Raw genomic sequence first — 18,889 nt, 5'->3', positions numbered from 1 at the left:
GCAAGAGGTCTGTTGTGTGGCGCCAATTAGGTAAATCCCGACATGACATTTTGTGCCTTCAGGAAACGCATTTGCTGGAATGTGATAATCAGAGAATGCATTCAGGTTTATACCCGCACCAGTTTTTTGCTAACGGCCCGTCTAAAAAGGCGGGTGTAGCTATTTTCTTTAGCAGGTCCAACTCCTTTCAGTTGGTTCGTTCCATTGCAGACCCGATGGGTAGATTTCTTGTGGTGCTATGCCTCATTAACAACGCACCCTATACCATTGCTTCGATCTATGCCCCTAATGTGGGGCAGCTCAGGTTTCTGGAGGGTTTTTTTTTAACTCTTCACGACATTCAGCATGGGCATCAATTGATTGCTGGCGACTTCAATGTCCCAATGTCTAAAGATTTAGATTGTTCTACCTCCTCACTGTCAAGATGTGAAGCGGGTCCCCTAATTAATTCTTTCAACCTTCATGATATTTGGAGATATCTGCATTGCGGCGAGAGAGACTACACGTTTTTGTCTCCCAGACATGGTTCCTATAGCAGGATTGACTTTGTACTGGTGAATGATGTGGCTCTCCCTCACTGTACCTCAGCAGATATTGGCGGCATTACCTGGTCGGACCATGCTCCGGTGTCCCTCACCCTGGAGGACCCCTTGGCCATTAGACCCCCCGGGCTCTGGCGTCTCAACGCCCATCTCCTTGCTGACCAAACAAACTCCCAATGTATAGAGGCGGCTTTGGGTGATTTTTTCGCCTACAATGATACTCCTGACACAGCGGATGACACTCTTTGGTTTGGTCACAAGGCGGTAATTAGGGGCCACTTCATCAAACTGGCAGCTAAGGCCAAAAGGCAGTATAATGCGGTCCTTTGCTCGGCTCTGGAGGACTTATCTCGACTGGAGTCTGCCCACAAATTATCTCCTACTCCAGCCCTTCTTTCTGACCTTTCTAGGGCCCGTATGCATGTTCGCAACCTTCTCCTCCATAGAGCTGAGAAGAACCTGAGGAAATCTAGGGCAAAGTTCTACACAATGGGGGACCGAGCAGGTGCTGTCCTGGCCAGACGTGTTAGGAAGAGAGAGGCTCAGTCCAAGATCCCATTCTTGCTCAGGCCTGACGGCTCCCGGGTGTGCAACCCGATTCAGATTGCTGAGGAGTTTGCTTCCTATTACTCCTCGCTCTATGATCTCGGGTCTGACCTAGGGATTCCCCAGCCTTCGCGGGAGTCAATTTTGGCATTCTTGGATGGGGCTAATCTCCCCTCGGTTACCCAGGAACAGCTCGCCTTCTTAAACTCCCCCATTGTTGAGTCTGAACTCTCACAAATTGTCAGAGATGCCAATAAAGGTTCCTCCCCTGGGCCGGATGGTTTTTCTTTTCTGTACTACGCGCAGTTCTTTTCTGTTCTCTCCCCTTACCTCCTGCGGCTTTTTAATAGTTGGTTGTCGGCAGGTAGTATTAGGGCTGAGGGATTGGAGGCTTCCATTGCGACTCTCCCCAAACAAGGGAAATCCCCAACATCCCCGGGGAATTTCCGCCCGATAGCACTGCTAAACTGCGATGTGAAGATCTATGCAAAGGTCTGGGCCAACAGACTATTCGCAGTTCTCCCTAGTCTTATTCACCCTGATCAAGTTGGGTTCGTCCCGGGTAGGCAGACCAGAGATGGCACCAGGCGCCTGATAGACCTTTTGGATGTGGTGGAAGGGAGGGGCCTCCCCAGTGTATTTCTGTCGCTCGACGCAGAAAAAGCGTTCGACAGGGTACACTGGGACTATATTGAACTCACTCTGGGGAGATTCGGGCTTACTGGCCAAATTGGTAGAGCAGTTATGGCATTGTACTCCAACCCCTGTGCGTCGGTTCGTTCGGCGGGTTTTAATTCTCGGACATTCCCTATTCGTAATGGTACGCGTCAGGGCTGCCCCCTCTCTCCGATTATCTTCGCTCTGGTCATGGAGCCCCTGGCTGCAAGAGTTAGACAGTCGACGGATATAAGGGGAATTGTGGTGGGGGGATCGGAACATAAAATCGGTCTCTATGCCGACGACGTAGTATTAACTTGCACTTCGCCCTTAACCTCGTTGAATGCCATCACCTCCATTCTAACAGAATTTTCAGCGGTTTCGTATTATAAGCTTAATTTGACCAAATCCACAATTTTTCCCCTGTTTCTCCCGGCTTCCCTTCAGGTCCAAATCCAATCGAAATATGCGTTCATCTGGGCTCCCCTGGGATTCACGTACCTAGGCATCAAGATAACTAGGTTAGACAACATAGTCCGTGCAAACTGTGAGGGAACTCTTGCAGAGGTCAGAAGAAGTATGGATCATTTATCGAGTACGACTCTATCTTGGATGGCACGTATACAAACTGCTAAAATGTTATTCCTGCCTAAAATTATGTACCTCTTCCGTTGTCTTCCCCTCTTTATCCCCTCAAAGTTTATCTCTGCTTTCCAATCGCTTATAGATCGGTTCATCTGGAACAGGAAACCTCATAGGGTCAGGCGTCGGATTATGTGCCTACCATACTCAATGGGGGGTCTGGGCGTCCCGGCGGTCCAATCTTATTATAGAGCGGCGATCCTTGAGCCTCTTAAAATTTGGTGGGAAGGGGACTCGTGTCTACCCTGGTTTCTTATCGAATCTCACTCTGGTCCCCAAAACTCGCTAAAATTGCTCTTAGAACTTCAGTTTCTCCGGGTTCCCCTTGTGGGCAAATGTCTCCGCTCTGTTAGGACTGCTACGAAACTTTGGGCGTTGCTTATTCCCTCTATTCTGGGGTTCATGCATGATTATGTCTCGGTACGGGCCTTGGAGTATGCCATCAGGTACATCTCTCTCTCCTCTTGGAGGGGGCGCGGGGTGCTCCGGGTGGCGGATCTATTTGGCTCAGATGGCCTTCTGTCATTTGAGGAGCTCTCTGGGAGGTTCTCCCTGACCGCCTCTGACTTTTTCCAATATTTCCAACTTCGTAGTTTTCTCAGGTCTCATCGCTCATTCGGGGCCCCCCCGCCTTTGACAGAGGACCCGGTCCATAGGTTCTTCAGACCTTCCACTGTATTGCCCCATGGCATCTCCATTATTTACAAAGCCCTCCTATCCTGTGGCGTCTCTGGCAAATTTCAATTTATGTCTTCCTGGGAGTCCTCATTGGGTTTTGAGGCTTCCTTGGAGGATTGGCAGTTCGCAATGATTCATCCCTCTAAATTTTCTTCATGTATCGGTCACTTGGAACAGGTTAAAAAGATACAATTACACTGGTATATTACTCCGTCCCGTCTGGCGAGGTTCTCTCCATCTTCCTCCCCCCTCTGTTGGAAGGGTTGTGGCGCTGTGGGATCTGCTTCTCATGTCTGGTGGTTATGCCCGCAGATCCGGGCTTTTTGGCGTGAGGTGGAGGCACTGATTACTGAACTGACCCGTCTCCCCTTGCTGCTGAGTGGTCAGCTCGCTATTCTGGGTATTTCCCTCATAGACCTCCCCTCTCCTCTCCGGCCCGTGATCTCTAATGTCCTTGTGGCCGCCAGACAATGTATTGCAAAATATTGGAAGTCCCCGGCCCTCCCCTCCAGAGCCGAGCTGATTGCGAAAATTGACTTACATTTTTGCTACGAGGTTATTATGGCGCAGGATTTGTCAAGGAAATCTAGGGTCCTCTCGTGGTGGGATCCATGGGTTTCCTCCGCACACATATCTCAGTCTGCACTCGCCCTCATTTAAAGTATGACTGACCCTGTGATTGTGGAATTTATGTGTTTTGCTTGACCACATTGTGGTCCTCTTGTATTATGTACTGGGTTCCTTGTTGTCCTCCTTTCCCTGTCCTCCCTCCCTTCCTTCCTCCCTCTCCCCCTCCTGATGTGTTTTTTTTTTTCTTGACATGTTGTTAATATGCAATCTTTCAATAAAAATTTATTGGTTAAAAAAAAAACAAAACATATGAAATGTTTAGAAATTCTACTGTGCCTAATAATTTGGAACAGTGCATTTTGAGTTTTTAGAAATTTTGGAGATTATACTGTTATAATTGGGAGGTTTCTTCAATAAAATTCGATGTATACTCTAACGGGTGATGACTTTTATCAGACTGACTGTCATATGCACCGACCATTTAGGAAAATCTGAGAAAAATGTAATTTGCATAATAATTTGTAACATGGTGTATGACATAGCCCCCCTAACTATACTTATAGGTCACGGTATACTCCCTGGGAAAAGGTAGGTGAATTAGCTTTCCTCCAAGAGGCAGATAGCTGTCCGTCTAGTGCCACCATGTCCTGCCCCTTTAGTAGCCTTGCCTCATGACTTAGGATATTTAGTGAGCCAGAGTCTACACCTAAAGTAAAATATCTCCATAGATAGACATGGCAAGACTTATAAAAGGGTCAAATATTAACCTTTTAGGGTAGGTACCTTCAGTATATGGGCTAGTGAGCCAGGATTCATCCTCTTGGAGAAGAGCTAATTTGTGCCTTAGGAATTAACACAGACATATCAACAGTATATTAACCCACAGTGCAGACTCCAGACCTACCAATGTCCATTTGGTTAAAGTGTGAATTCAGTCAGAAATAAACAGAGAAATGTATTTTGTGTCCAGGTGCAACAACCTCTACCAGAACACCAGCACCAGAAAATTCAGTGGTCACTGAGAGCTTTCCTGTGGCCACTGAAAGTCTTACTTCGGTAACAATCACTCCTGGAATTTTCTTCACATCCGTAACTCAAAAGGAGACATCTAGCAGCAATTCCAGAGAAAATTCCAAATCTAAGCAGCCTAGTACTCTGCCGTCAAGTCCGTCAGGGGAATCTGACCTCTCTACTAAAGTCTCAACTACCGAGTCATTACCTGGAAATGACCTACTAACTAATTCTAGTATCAATTTACCAACTGGCATTAACGCATCCACGACTGGTAATATATCCACATATCATAGTCCACCAGGACTGGGAACAACCTCTGCTGTGCCAATTTCATCTTGGAAAAATACCACAACTATACAGCAAAAGCCAACTGATGCCAAGACCACACCAGGTAATAATCCAACGTTTGCTTCTGTTGTCCCCTTTTCTTTCACAGCATCGTTAGGGTTATCAACAATTAAAGCTATAGATGTCTGTAACATCCCATGACTGTCCAATTAATCGTTGGTCACAATTTATTCAATGTGTATGTCATGGATATGTGTCGCAAAATGCTTCTGACATACTGTATATGCTAAAAGTGCTTATACATTATCCTTCTAAAAGTGCTTATAACGTATGATTGCTGAGGATAATCCAAGAATGGAAATGCCAAAGTTCACTGTGTGAAAAGAGAGGTAATACACACACGAGTACTACTTTTATGGTGCAGACAGAGATAGCTGTCCCACCAGTAAAAAATAAGTAAATGAAGCAATGGTCATACCGTGGGTACAGAAAGTATTCAGACCCCTTTCAATTTTTCACTCTTTGTTTCATTGCAGACATTTGGTAAATTCAAAAAAGTTCATTTTTTTCTCATTAATGTACACTCTGCACCCCATCTTGGCTGAAAAAAAAACAGAAATGTAGAACGTTTTGCAAATTTTTAAAAAAAGAAAAACCTGAAATATCACATGGTCATAAGTATTCAGACCCTTTGTTCAGTATTGAGTAGAAGCACCTTTTGAGCTAGTACAACCATGAGTCTTCTTGGGAATGATGCAACAAGTTTTTCACACCTGGTTATGGATATCCTTTGCCATTCTTCCTCGCAGATCCTCTCCAGTTCCATCAAGTTGGATGGTGAACGTTGGTGGACAGCCATTTTCAGGTCTCTCCAGAGATGCTCAATTGGGTTTAGGTCAGGGCTCTGGCTGGGCCAGTCAAGAATTCTCAAGTATGGATCTAATCCCCTATCCACAGGATAGGGGACAATTTCCTGTTCCCTGGGGGTCTGACCTCTACTGTATTCCAAGAACTGGGTCTCTGACAATCACTGTGTGACTGGAGCGATGGTTGATCATGCGCACTACCACTCCATTCATTCTTAATGAGACAGGAGGAGATAGCCGCGCACTGTGTGTCTAGATGATGCTTGAATGTGTTGAAGACTTATTTGTATGGGCTTTTTAAACCTGTCGGTATGGTTGTGATGATTTCCAAAATGTTATGGTTAACTATCATTCATGATTGATAAATCATACAATCCCATAGATGTTAGTTGCACCTAAGACACATGTCTTATTCGTTTTAATGATTAAGCGTTATTTTCAGATCCGCAGGTTGTAAGTACACCAAAAACAACTACCATCTTCACACAACCTGATAAAACATCTGAGCCCATAATTGGAACAACTCAGGTTGTGATTACATCTCCAACAACCACGGTCATCACACCATCAAGATCTTCATCAGCCACTAAATCCTCTACTGAAATCCATTCTACCTCAAATGTGGTTACTCCAAGTAGTCAGCCACCTACTACTTCAGAAACTACTCTTAGCAGAGGGACAGAATCACTAGTTTCACAATCAGGAACCGCAACCATCACTTCTGCTACCGGCAATACACCAAACAAAGGTAAGTGTTAGAGAACCAGTATTGTAGACATTAGGAAACAGACCATGTATATTATCTCCAACATTTCACTTCAGTGAAACTTTCAACTAAGCTGTTGAGATGTATCTGACAATGGACTTGCCTACTGTTTCCAGTAAAAACCAGTACAACAATAAATGCGGCTCTGGTATGAGTTACAAACTGGATATAATTAGTGAAGTGGGTGTTGATGATAATGTATGTTCTTGAGATTTGGCCCTAGAAATTGGTGCTATGTGGAACTTCTGTGTATAGTTATATGTGCTAGATGGCACTTCTGAGAAATGTTTAGGTTGGAGAGTAAAACGTTCTATTGGCTTCTGGCCATTTGATAAAACTATAGTTATCTGATAATTATTTTCAGCTAATACACTTATGACTAATATTGTAACTCATCTACTGTGGAATACAAAGCCTGCTTATATTGGACTAATATTGTTATGAAAAAATGACAAATAAATGATAAATCTAAACACTGTATAAAAACATGAAGAAGTGAAGAAGTATAAACTCATCTCTCTCACCCACAAAGCTCTCCACAGTTCTGCACCGCCTTATATCTCCTCTCTCATCCCTATCGCCTTACACGTGCCCTCCGTTCTACAAATGACCTAAGACTAACATCCCCCGTAATCCGAACCTCCCTCCTCCGTCTCCAAGACTTCTCTCGTGCTGCGCCAGCTCTCTGGAATGCACTTCCCCAGACGATGAGACTGATACCTAGCCCCAACCTATTCAAGCTTGCTTTGAAAACCCATCTCTTCAAACAAGCCTACCACATCAACTACTCAGTAAACTGACTTTGCCCTGTTCCCTCCTTCCAAACATTATTCTGAATCTGCACCCTACTATTCATCTGTCTCCACACCCTCCATGCACACGATAACTGCACTTGATACTTGACTATTGCACTTAAACACAGGGGCTGGTGACCGGATCATGCAGCTTTATATGAAAATCCCTATTTACTATAATTGCCAGAATTGAAATAACGAGCACTTTTCACCTATTGTGTCCCCTCATTTCCTTGTAGATTGTAAGCTCGCGAGCAGGGACCTCACCCCTAATGTCACTGTTTAAATTGTCTTAACTTGTATTTAATTTATTGTCTATACATGTCCCCGCTTAATTTAAGTGCTGCGGAATATGTTGGTGCTATATAAATAAAAATTATTATTATTATTATTAATTAAAATGTAAATCTATTTTCCCTCAGTCCTGTCAGCATCACAAAATATGGTGAATTTCTCCACCCTGCAAGTTGATAGGACTGGTGGAATTATTGGTTGACCACTGAACACTATATATATATGCCCCGAACTCAGACCTATTGGGTATTTTAAACAATTCTTATTTTATGGACTAAGAATATTATAGGGAGGGAGTTTTTGTGCTGCTGATGGCACTAAGAAAATATGCTATTCAGTCTGCTCAACACTTGGAAAATTGGGCAGAACAAACTTTTATTTTTATTTTACTAGGGACTTTGGAAAAGGGTTGTCCAGTATATATATACAATATATAAAGATAGATGTAGTACCTGTCCTACATGGATTGGATATTTATTTTAATCAGACGCTACAAGATGCAAAAGTGGGGTCTACTAGGTTGTTCCATACTCATTCTTTTGCAGTATGCTGACATATCCTGTTCAGATGGTGGTCTCCTCCTGGCAAATGTAGTGGGAAAACACTAAACGAACGTCACAAATGTCATATAAACACAGGACATTAGGACTGAGATTCACTAGTATACAATACAACATAATTATTAATTTATGAAATCAACTTAACAAACCATCCCAATTCACGACTGTGAAGTAGGGAAAGCAACGGTAAACACTTCAGCTATATAAAACCAAGTTTTATTAATACACAAACATAATAGCAATGGAATTAAAAATCAATAGCAATGGTGCCTCACAACGTGGGGGGAGGACTGATAAGAAAAGCCCATGGAGGCCAGCCACAATGTAGAAGATGCATCAAGGTACATGAGATTAAATAAGCCCTATGCTATCCCTCAGCATATTAATGCACAGGAGGTATGTGTATATGTGTATAAGACAATGCCCTAAGGATAAATGTATACTGCTGCTAGAAATATATAGCCCTGAAAATCATAGAGAGAATGGCAGAAATATAAAGTGCAAGTGCATAATAATAGCTAAAAATATTTCTCCTGGTAAAATGACAGTGCATGAGGGGGGAGTATAGCTAAGCAGGATGGAGCAGAAAGTAATATTACATTACCTTGAAAGTAGAGTGCAATGACCAGGGGCTTGTCAGGCGCTCCCCAACCCCGACGCGCGTTTCGAACACACTTCCTCAGTGTGTTGGAAACACGCATTGAACTTGTTTAATCTCATTTACCTTGATGCATCTTCTACACTGTGGCTGGCCTCCATGGGCTTTTCTTGTCATTCCTTCCCCTACATTGTGAGGCATCGTTGCTATTTATTTGTAATTTCATTGCTATTATGTTTGTTTATTAATAAAATTTGGTTTTACATACTTAAAGTGTTTACCGCTGCTCACCCTACTTCACAGTCGTGAATTGGGATGGTTTGCTAAGTTGATTAGATTGTCTAATAGAAACACTCAATTTTGTGCTAATGATCTTACCTTTATGATTTAATATTTATTGATTTGTGTATTACAAACTTATAATTTTCCTCTACCCATATGATTTATTTTTAGTTACTTTCTACTTTGTTCAAATAAGATTCACAAACTCAAGCATGGATGTGATTGATGAAGATATAGCTTCTGGCTTTATACACAGTATGGTAAGCAAAAAGAATTAAGAGAAATACATGGATACTTGGACAGTACATCTCCCATTTAGCTCTGTTTCTGTAGAACCAATATGCAACCTGTAATTATTTCAATATAAATATCAATCCTGACACCTCAATATATTCAGCTCCCCTTTACCAATTTAACATTGTAAGCACAGTGCCCCCAAACAATGCCAAAGATTCTCCATGATTGTAAGTGACAGTGCTCTCCTAACGTGCTCACGACAACCTAACGCATAGCGCCAATGTGTGCCAAATAAAATCCAGCCCTCAGTGCCCCTAGTACAATGCCATTCACAGTGACGGTGTAATATAATGCATACACTTCTTCCACCTTCATAGGGTGTTGTCCTTGCCCAATATACAGTATATATACGGTATATAGTGTATATATATACGGTATATATATATATACTAGCTGAAGAGCCCGGCGTTGCCTGGGCATAGTAAATATCTGTGGTTAGTTATAGCACCTCACTTCTCTTATTTTCCCATCACGCCTCTCATTTTCCCCCTCACATCTCTCATTTTCTCCCTTACACCTCTCATTTTCCCTCACTCCTCTTATTTTCCCCCTCACTCCTCTCATTCCCCCCTCACTCCTCTCATTCCCCCCTAACACTTGTCATTTCGACCTCACATCTGTCATTTTCTGATCACTCCACTATTTTCCCTCACTCCTCTCATTTTGCACTCACACCTTTTCATTTTCACCTCACACCCCTCATTTTCACCTCACACCACTCATTTTCCCCTCAGTATATACGTTTGTCATCTCCATTATATATAGTATACACCTGTATGTCATCTCCTGTATATAGTATATACCTGTATGTCATCTCCCCTGTAAATAGTATATACCTGCTGTATGTCATCTCCTCCTGTATATTGTATATACCTATGTGTCATCTCCTCCTGCATATAGTATATACCTGTATGTCATCCTGTCATGTCGGACGCTGTTCAGACCAGGTCGTTCGACAGACAGCGGTAATTCCGCTTTTGACCACTATGCGCTCATTGGCGTCGGCTAGATTTTATCTAGCTGGTCTGGGGTCAATTTACCTGGTGCTCGGATTGGAAGCTGGACCATGCCCACTGCCTTTAAATAGTTCTCCTGAACATTGGGCATCGCCGATTATAGCTTCTGTCTTGTGCGTGGTTATCTCGGTCTGGAGTGGTGAGCTAGTAGTTGGAGTATCGTTGCTGGTGGTGTATTCCCCTTTGTCTTATTTGCTCCTTCCTATATTTGTATTTGTTTTGCCCTTTGCATTTATAGTGTATTCCTGAGTGACTGCGGCGTGGTGCTTATTTTTCCGTTATCCTTGTCTGTGCTATCTGTGGGTATTGGAGTGTGGACTCTTCACTGGGTGGTGGGTGGTGGTTTCAGCCTAGGGTTGAAACAGGAGATAGGGTGAGGGTGGATGCCCAGACATGCACACCATCAGTGTAAACTCTGGGAGAGGGTCAGTCAGGGTTTCCCTAGTCTGAGGGAAATCGCAGGGGCCCGGGTTATTAGCTCTTTCCTACCTAGGTCTCCCATGACATTATAATCGGCCAACATTATTTCCATGGATCCCATGATTTCCATAACCCACCAGTTGGAGGCGCTGTCCCTACAGGTCACTGAGTTAAGGGGGGCAGTGCAGCAACAGGGACTAGCAGTGTCTAATGTGCAAGCCGGAGTTACAGGTAAAGTTGCTGAGCCTAAGTTTCCTTTGCGTGAAAAATTTGCTGGGCAACGCAGTAAATTTGTTTCTTTTCGTGAAGCTTGCAAACTGTATTTCCGTATGCGCCCGATCTCCTCCGGTAATGAGGCTCAGCGTGTGGGCCTGGTGTTGTCATTATTAAGCGGGGATCCCCAAGCGTGGGCGTTTTCTTTGCCGTCTGATTCTGCTACAGTTAACTCGGTGGAGAGTTTTTTTCTGCTCTAAGACACATTTTCGACGATCCGGACAGAATTGCTCTAGCAGAATCTAAGATACGCACTATTTGCCAGGGGGAGCGTGTTGCAGGGGATTACTGTTCTGAATTTCGCCGCTGGGCGGTCGACACACAGTGGAATGATCCCGCTCTGCAGAGTCACTTTATTCATGGAGTTTCTAATAGGGTTAAAAAAGCCCTCCTGATGTACGAGACTCCTGCTTCACTAGATTCCGCTATGAGTCTTGTTGTCCGCATTGATCGCCGTTTGCGTCAGGGGGATCATGAGATGCCACCTGTGGGTGAAGGTTTAGGTTCACGGGAGGTTGCTGCAGGTGAGCCCACGGAACCTATGCAAATTGCAGGGGTATCACATGTTAAGAATCGAGCCCCTGTACTCAGGAAGCAGGGAGCCTGTTTTTACTGCGGTAAAACTGGTCATTTTATTAATATCTGTCCTCTGCTGTCAAAGAAAAACGCAACGGCGGAAAACTTCTAAGCTCAGAGGGTGTGGAGGAGTCCAATCTGAGCTTATGTATATCCTCCATGATGGTTTCTCAGTGCATGCTCCCTGCCAAAGTTGTTGTCACTGGCAGAGAGCTGCCAATCACTGTTTTTGTGGATAGTGGTTCTGCCACAAATCTCATTGATGAGGAGTTTGCGCGCACTGCTGGTTTTAGGATCGAAAAACTGCCTCATCCTATCCGCGTGGTGACCATCAATTCTGCTCCTCTCCCACAGGGGGATGATTACTGAGTTTGTGGCTGAGGTTAAACTCCACATTGGGGTTCTTCATTTCGAGCAGGTTACATGTAAGGTGCTCAAGAGTCTTCCAGCACAATTGGTTCTGGGTTTTCCATGGTTGTCTACACACAACCCGGTTATTGACTGGAAAACTCAGGACATAATTCAGTGGAGTAATTTCTGTCAAGGAGAATTGCTTGGCCACATGTGTTTCTGCTGTGACTCCAAGCGTTCCTGAGTCACTTCTGGATTTTGTGGATGTGTTCTATGAGAAGGGTTGTTCAGAGTTGCCACCACATCGCTCCTATGACTGTTCTATCAGGTTTAAACCAGGGGCCAAGTTGCCTAAAGCAAGGATGTTTAACATCTCCTGTCCGGAGAGACAAGCGCTAAAGGATTACATTGCTGAAAGTTTGAGCAAAGGGCACATCAGGCCTTCATCCTCACCAGTGGCAGCAGGGTTCTTCTTCGTTAAGAAGAAAGATGGTGGACTACGGCCGTGTCTGGATTTCAGGGAGTTAAACCAGATTACGGTTCATGATCCATACCCTATGCCATTGATACCGGATTTGTTCAACCAGGTGGCAGGTGCTAAGTGGTTTACCAAGCTTGACCTCAGGGGGGCGTACAACCTCATAGGAGTCCGTCAAGGTGATGAGTGGAAGACGGCTTTTAATACCCCTGAGGGTCATTTTGAAAATTTGGTGATGCCATTTGGGTTGACAAACGCACCTGCAGTGTTTCAACATTTCATAAATGATGTGTTCTCGCATGTTTTGGGGAAATTCGTTATTGTGTACCTAGATGACATCCTCATATATTCTTGCGACCGTGATACTCATTTAGATAATCTCAGGCAGGTGTTACAGCTTCTCAGAGAGAATTAGCTATATCCAAAACTGGAGAAATGTGTATTTTCGGTACAGGAGTTGCCTTTCTTGGGCTATATTGTGTCTGCTTCTGGTTTTAAAATGGACGCCGCAAAGGTGCAAGCGGTGTTGCATTGGGAACGGCCTGATAACCTAAAAGCACTTCAGCGGTTCCTTGGGTTTTCTAACTACTATAGGAAGTTTATCAAGGATTTTTCTATCATTGCTAAACCGCTAACTGACATGACTAAAAAGGGTACCAATTTCTCCGTTTGGCCTGAGGCTGCTGTGTGCGCATTTGAATCTCTTAAAAACAGGTTTGTTTCGGCTCCCATTCTGGTGCAGCCAGATGTATTGAAACCTTTTGTTGTAGAAGTCGATGCGTCTGAGGTTGGTGTGGGGGCGGTGTTGTCACAAGGCTCATCCTTGAGCGGTTTGCGTCCGTGCGCCTATTTTTCCAAGAAACTGTCGCCCGCCGAACGTAACTACGATATCGGTAACAGAGAGTTGTTGGCAATCAAATTGGCCTTTGAGGAATGGCGACACTTCTTGGAGGGGTCGGTTCATCAGGTTACTATTATTACCGACCATAAGAATTTGCTTTATTTGGAGTCTGCCAAGCGTCTGTCTCCCAGGCAGGCTCGCTGGGCATTGTTTTTCACGCGGTTCAACTTTGTTGTCACTTACAGACCTGGTTCTAAAAACACTAAGGCGGATGCTTTGTCCAGGTGTTTTCCGGGGGGAGAGTCTCGGGAAGATCCAGTACCCATCCTCCAAAAGGGTGTTGTGGTTTCGGCTCTCACTACCAAGGGTGAGGCTGAGATTGCCGAGGCCCAGGAGGAGGTACCATCTGAGCTTCCTGTCAAAAAAACGTTTGTACCGCTTCATCTCCGCTTAAAGGTTTTGGCGGAGCATCATGATGCTGTCCTGGCTGGCCATCCAGGGGTTAGGGGTACCTTGGAGTTGGTGTCACGTCGGTTTTGGTGGCCTAAGATCCGACAGGACGTGGTCTCATACGTGTCAGCTTGCACCACGTGCACTAGGACTAAAACGCCCCGCTCCCGTCCTGTTGGCACACTACTTCCTCTCGAGGTACCTAGTAAGCCATGGACGGAAATCTCCATGGATTTTATCACTGACTTGCCCTCCTCAGCTGGGAACACGGTCATCTTGGTGATTGTTGATCGGTTCTCAAAAATGTCGCACTTTGTGTCTTTGCCTTCGTTGCCTAACGCTAAGACTTTGGCTCAGGTATTTGTACAGGAAGTGGTCAGAGTTCATGGGGTTCCATCTAACATCGTTTCTGATAAGGGGTCTCAGTTTGTGGCAAAATTTTGGAAAGCATTTTGTTCACGGCTGGGGATCAAGTTGTCTCATTCTTCGGCATTTCATCCTCAGTCAAATGGTCAGACCGAGCGTATGAACCAAAATTTGGAACAGTACTTATGCTGCTTTGTTTCAGATAACCAGGAGGAGTGGTCGAAGTTTCTTCCTTTGGCTGAGTTTGCCATCAATAATCACCGCCAGGAGTCGTCTGGGGAGTCTCCTTTTTTTGTGTTTACGGGCTTCATCCTCAATTTTGTACCTTGAGTCAGGGGGGCTCTTCCGGCGTCCCGGAGGAAGACAAGTTAGGAGCACAATTATCATCAGTCTGGAGGAGAGTTAAACAGCGCCTGTTGAGTGTGGGTGCTAGGTACAAACGTGTGGCTGACAGTAGGCGTGTGCCAGGTCCGGACCTGAGTGTGGATGACTGGGTGTGGTTATCCACAAAAAACATAAGACTCAAAATACCATCCCTTAAATTGGGTCCACGGTTTATTGGTCCATTTAGGGTCACCGCTGTCATTAACCCAGTAGCGTACCGATTAGAGCTTCTTACGGTGTATAAGATACACAACGTGTTCCACAGGTCTCTTTTAAAGAAGGTGGTGGGTTCCGTGGACACGGCGCCTATGCCACCTCCAGTCTTGGTGAATGGTAATTTGGAATTTGAAGTCTCCAAGGTGGTTGACTCTCATGTAGTGCGCCGCACTTTACAGTACTTGGTACACTGGCGTGGTTATGGGCCTGAGGAGAGGTCCTGGGTACCAGCCTCGGACGTTCATGCGGATCGGGTGGTCAGGTTTTTTCACCACCGCTGTCCGGACAAGCCGGGTCCTATAAGCCATGAGGGCCCTGGGGTCCCTCGTAGAAGGCAGGGTACTGTCATGTCGGACGCTGTTCAGACTAGGTCGTTCGACAGACAGCGGTAATTCTGCTTTTGACCACTATGCGCTCATTGGCGTCGGCTAGATTTTATCTAGCTGGTCCGGGGTTAATTTACCTGGTGCTCGGATTGGAAGCTGGGCCATGCCCACTGCCTTTAAATAGTTCTCCTGAACATTGGGCATCGCCGATTATAGCTTCTGTTTTGTGCATGGTTATCTCGGTCTGGAGTGGTGAGCTAGTAGTTGGAGTATTGTTGCTGGTGGTGTATTCCCCTTTGTCTTATTTGCTCCTTCCTATATTTGTATTTGTTTTGCCCTTTGCATTTATAGTGTATTCCTGAGTGACTGCGGCATGGTGCTTATTTTTCCGTTATCCTTGTCTGTGCTAACTGTGGGTATTGGAGTGTGGACTCTTCACTGGGTGGTGGTTTCAGCCTAGGGTTGAAACAGGAGATAGGGCGAGGGTGGAGGCCCAGACATGCACACCATCAGTGTAAACTCTGGGAGAGGGTCAGTCAGGGTTTTCCTAGTCTGAGGGAAATCACAGGGGCCCGGGTTATTAGCTCTTTCCTACCTAGGTCTCCGTGACACATCCCTTCTGTATATACTATATACCTGTATGTCATCTCCTCCTATATATAGTATATACCTGTATGTCATCTCTTGTATATAGTATATGCCTGTATGTCATCTCCCCTGCATATAGTATATACCTGTATGTCATCTCCTCCTGTATATAGTATATACTTGTGTCATCTCCTCCTGTATATAATATATACCTGTAAGTCATCTCCTCCTGTATATAGTATATACCTGTGTGTCATCTCCTCCTGTATATAGTATGTACCTGTATGTCATCTCCTCCTGCATATAGTATATACCTGTGTGCCATCTCCTCCTGTATATAGTATATATCTGTGTGTCATCTCCTCCTGTATGTAGTATATACGTGTGTCATCTCCCCTGTATATAGTATATACCTGTGTGTCATCTCCTCCTGTATATAGTATATACCTGTGTGTCATCTCCTGTATATAGTATATACCTGTGTGTCATCTCCCCTGTATATAGTATATACCTGTGTGTCATCTCCCCTGTATATAGTATATACCTGTGTGTCATCTCCTCCTGTATATGGTTTGTACCTGTATGTCATCTCCTCCTGTATATAGTATATACCTGTGTGTCATCTCCTCCTGTATATAGTATATACCTGTGGTCATCTGCTCCTGTATATAGTATATATCTGTGTGTCATCTCCTCCTGTATATATTATATACGTGTGTCATCTCCCATGTATATAGTATATACCAGTGTGTCATCTCCCCTGTATATAGCATATATGTGTGTGTCATCTCCCCTGTATTTAGTATATACAGTACCTGTGTGTCATCTCCCCTGTATATAGTATATATGTGTGTGTGTCATCTCCTCCTGTATATAGTATATACCTGTATGTCATCTCCTCCTGTATATAGTATATACCTGTGTGTCATCTCCCCTGTATATAGTATATACCTGTGTGTCATCTCCTCCTGTATATAGTATATATCTGTGTGTCATCTCCTCCTGTATTAGACCTCTGTTATGAACTGGTGGCCTAGGAGCAGCATGAGACATACTCTGGAGAAGGTGGAACCTGTACTGACCGCAGACCCTGAACTTAACACCGCAACTAGAAGTAGCCGTGGGATTTACCTAACACTCCCTAGACACCTCGAGACAGCTGGAGGACTAAATACCCCTAGAGATAGAAACGGGAAAACTATCTTGCCTCAGAGAAAATCCCCAAAGGATAGACAGCCCCCCACGAATATTGACTGTGAGAGGAGAGGGAAATAACATACGCAGACTGAAATCAGGATTTAGCAAAGGAGGCCACTCTAGCTAGATAGAAATGATAGGACAGAGTACTATGCGGTCAGTATTAAAACACTAGAAAATATCCACCACAGAAAATACAAAATCTCCATATCTAACTAAAGATATGGAGGGTATATCTGCATCTCCAGAGATACCAGCTTGGCTGAATAAATCCTTAAACAGACAAAGCTGGACAAGACAAAACATGGAAATGCACTGAACTATAAGGCCCACAGCATGTGGACTGCAAAAAACAAGCCAGAACTTATCTTTGTTGATATGAACAGCAAAGCAGGAGAGACCAGGCAGGGATGTGAATCCTCCAGAAACAATGGACAACTGGCACTGACTAAAGGATCAAGCAAGACTAAATAGCCCAGTCAGAATTGCAATAAGTGGACACACCTGATGACTGCTACGATCCAAAGACAGCAGCGCTACCACTTATAACCACCGGAGGGAGCCCAAGAGCAGAATTCACAACAGTCCTCGTTCACACGTTATTTGCTCAGTATTTTTAACTCAGTATTTGTAAGCTAAATTGGCAGCCTGATAAATCCGCAGGCAACAGGAAGTCCTCCCCCCTGGCAGTATATATTAGCTCACACATACACATAATAGATAGGTCATGTGACTGACAGCTGCCGTATTTCCTATATGGTACAGTTGTTGCTCTTGTAGTTTGTCTGCCTCTTAATCAGATTTTTATTTTTGAAGGATAATACCAGACTTGTGTGTGTTTTAGGGCGAGTTTCATGTGTCAAGTTGTCTGTGTTGAGTTGCGTGTGGCGACATACATGTAGCGACTTTTGTGAGATGAGTTTTGTGTGGCGACATGCGTGTAGCAATTATTTGTGTGTCGAGTTGCATGTGACAGGTTAGTGTAGCAAGTTGTGTGCAGCAAGTTTTGCGCATGGCGAGTTTTGCGCGTGGTGAGTTTTATGTGTGGTGCGTTTTGAGTATGTGCAAGTTTTGTGTGAGGCAACTTTTGCATGTGTTGCAACTTTTGTGCATGTGGCAATTTTTCCACGTGTGCAAGTTTTGCGTGTGGCGAGTTTTCCACGAGGTGAGTTTTGCACAAGTGGCGAGTTTTGCGTGAGCCTAGTTTTGCATGTAGCGAGTTTTGCGCGTGGTTTGTTTTGAGCGGCGACTTTTGTGTTTCGACTTTTATGTGGCGAGGTTGGTGTATGTGAGGTGAAATGTGTGCTGAGGGTGATATGTGTTCAAGCACGTGGTAGTGTGTGGCGCATTTTGTGTGTGTGTTCATATCCCCGTGTGGTGAGTATCCCATGTCGGGGCCCCACCTTAGCAACTGTATGGTGTATACTCTTTGGCGCCATTGCTCTCACTCTTTAAGATGTTCACATCTGGCAGCTGTCAATTTGCCTCCAACACGTTTTCTTTCACTTTTTCCCCATTATGTAGATGGGGCAAAATTGTTTGGTGAATTGGAACGTGCCGGGGGGTAAAATTTTGTCTCACAACATAGCCTATGACGCTCTCAGGGTCCAGACATGTGACTGTGCAAAATTTTGTGGCTGTAGCTGCGACGGTGCAGATGCCAATCCCGGACATACACACACACACACATTCAGCTTTATGTATTAGATTACTTGTAAGTCATCTCCCCTGTATATAGTATATACCTGTATGTCATCTCCCCTGTATATAGTATATACCTTTATGTCATCTCCCCTGTATATAGTATATACCTGTATGTCATCTCCTCCTGTATATAGTATATACCTGTGTGTCATCTCCCCTGTATATAGTATATACCTGTATGTCATCTCCTCCTGTATATAATATATAGCTGCATGTCATCTCCTCCTGTATATAGTATATACCTGTGTGTCATCTCCCCTGTATATAGTATATACCTGTAGGCCATCTCCTACTGTATATAATATATAG

General features: G+C 44.3%; 1 protein-coding gene across 2 annotated transcripts in view; it reads left to right on the top strand.

Annotated features, from left to right (window-relative positions):
• ADGRG4 (adhesion G protein-coupled receptor G4) overlaps window positions 1-18,889 on the top strand; it is a 153,114-nt gene that overhangs the window by 63,816 nt on the left and 70,409 nt on the right. For both annotated transcript variants that reach the window (XM_077285287.1, XM_077285286.1), the window contains exons 5-7: window positions 4,606-5,040; window positions 6,246-6,551; window positions 9,269-9,357. In XM_077285287.1, coding sequence (XP_077141402.1) covers window positions 4,606-5,040; window positions 6,246-6,551; window positions 9,269-9,357 — 830 coding nt within the window. The remainder of the gene's footprint in view (window positions 1-4,605; window positions 5,041-6,245; window positions 6,552-9,268; window positions 9,358-18,889) is intronic.

This window comes from Ranitomeya variabilis, chromosome 2 (assembly GCF_051348905.1).
Source record: "Ranitomeya variabilis isolate aRanVar5 chromosome 2, aRanVar5.hap1, whole genome shotgun sequence".
Classification (NCBI taxonomy): Eukaryota; Metazoa; Chordata; class Amphibia; order Anura; family Dendrobatidae; genus Ranitomeya; species Ranitomeya variabilis.
The sequence above is the reverse complement of the archived record's forward strand: the minus strand, read 5'-3'. Positions and strand labels throughout refer to the sequence as shown.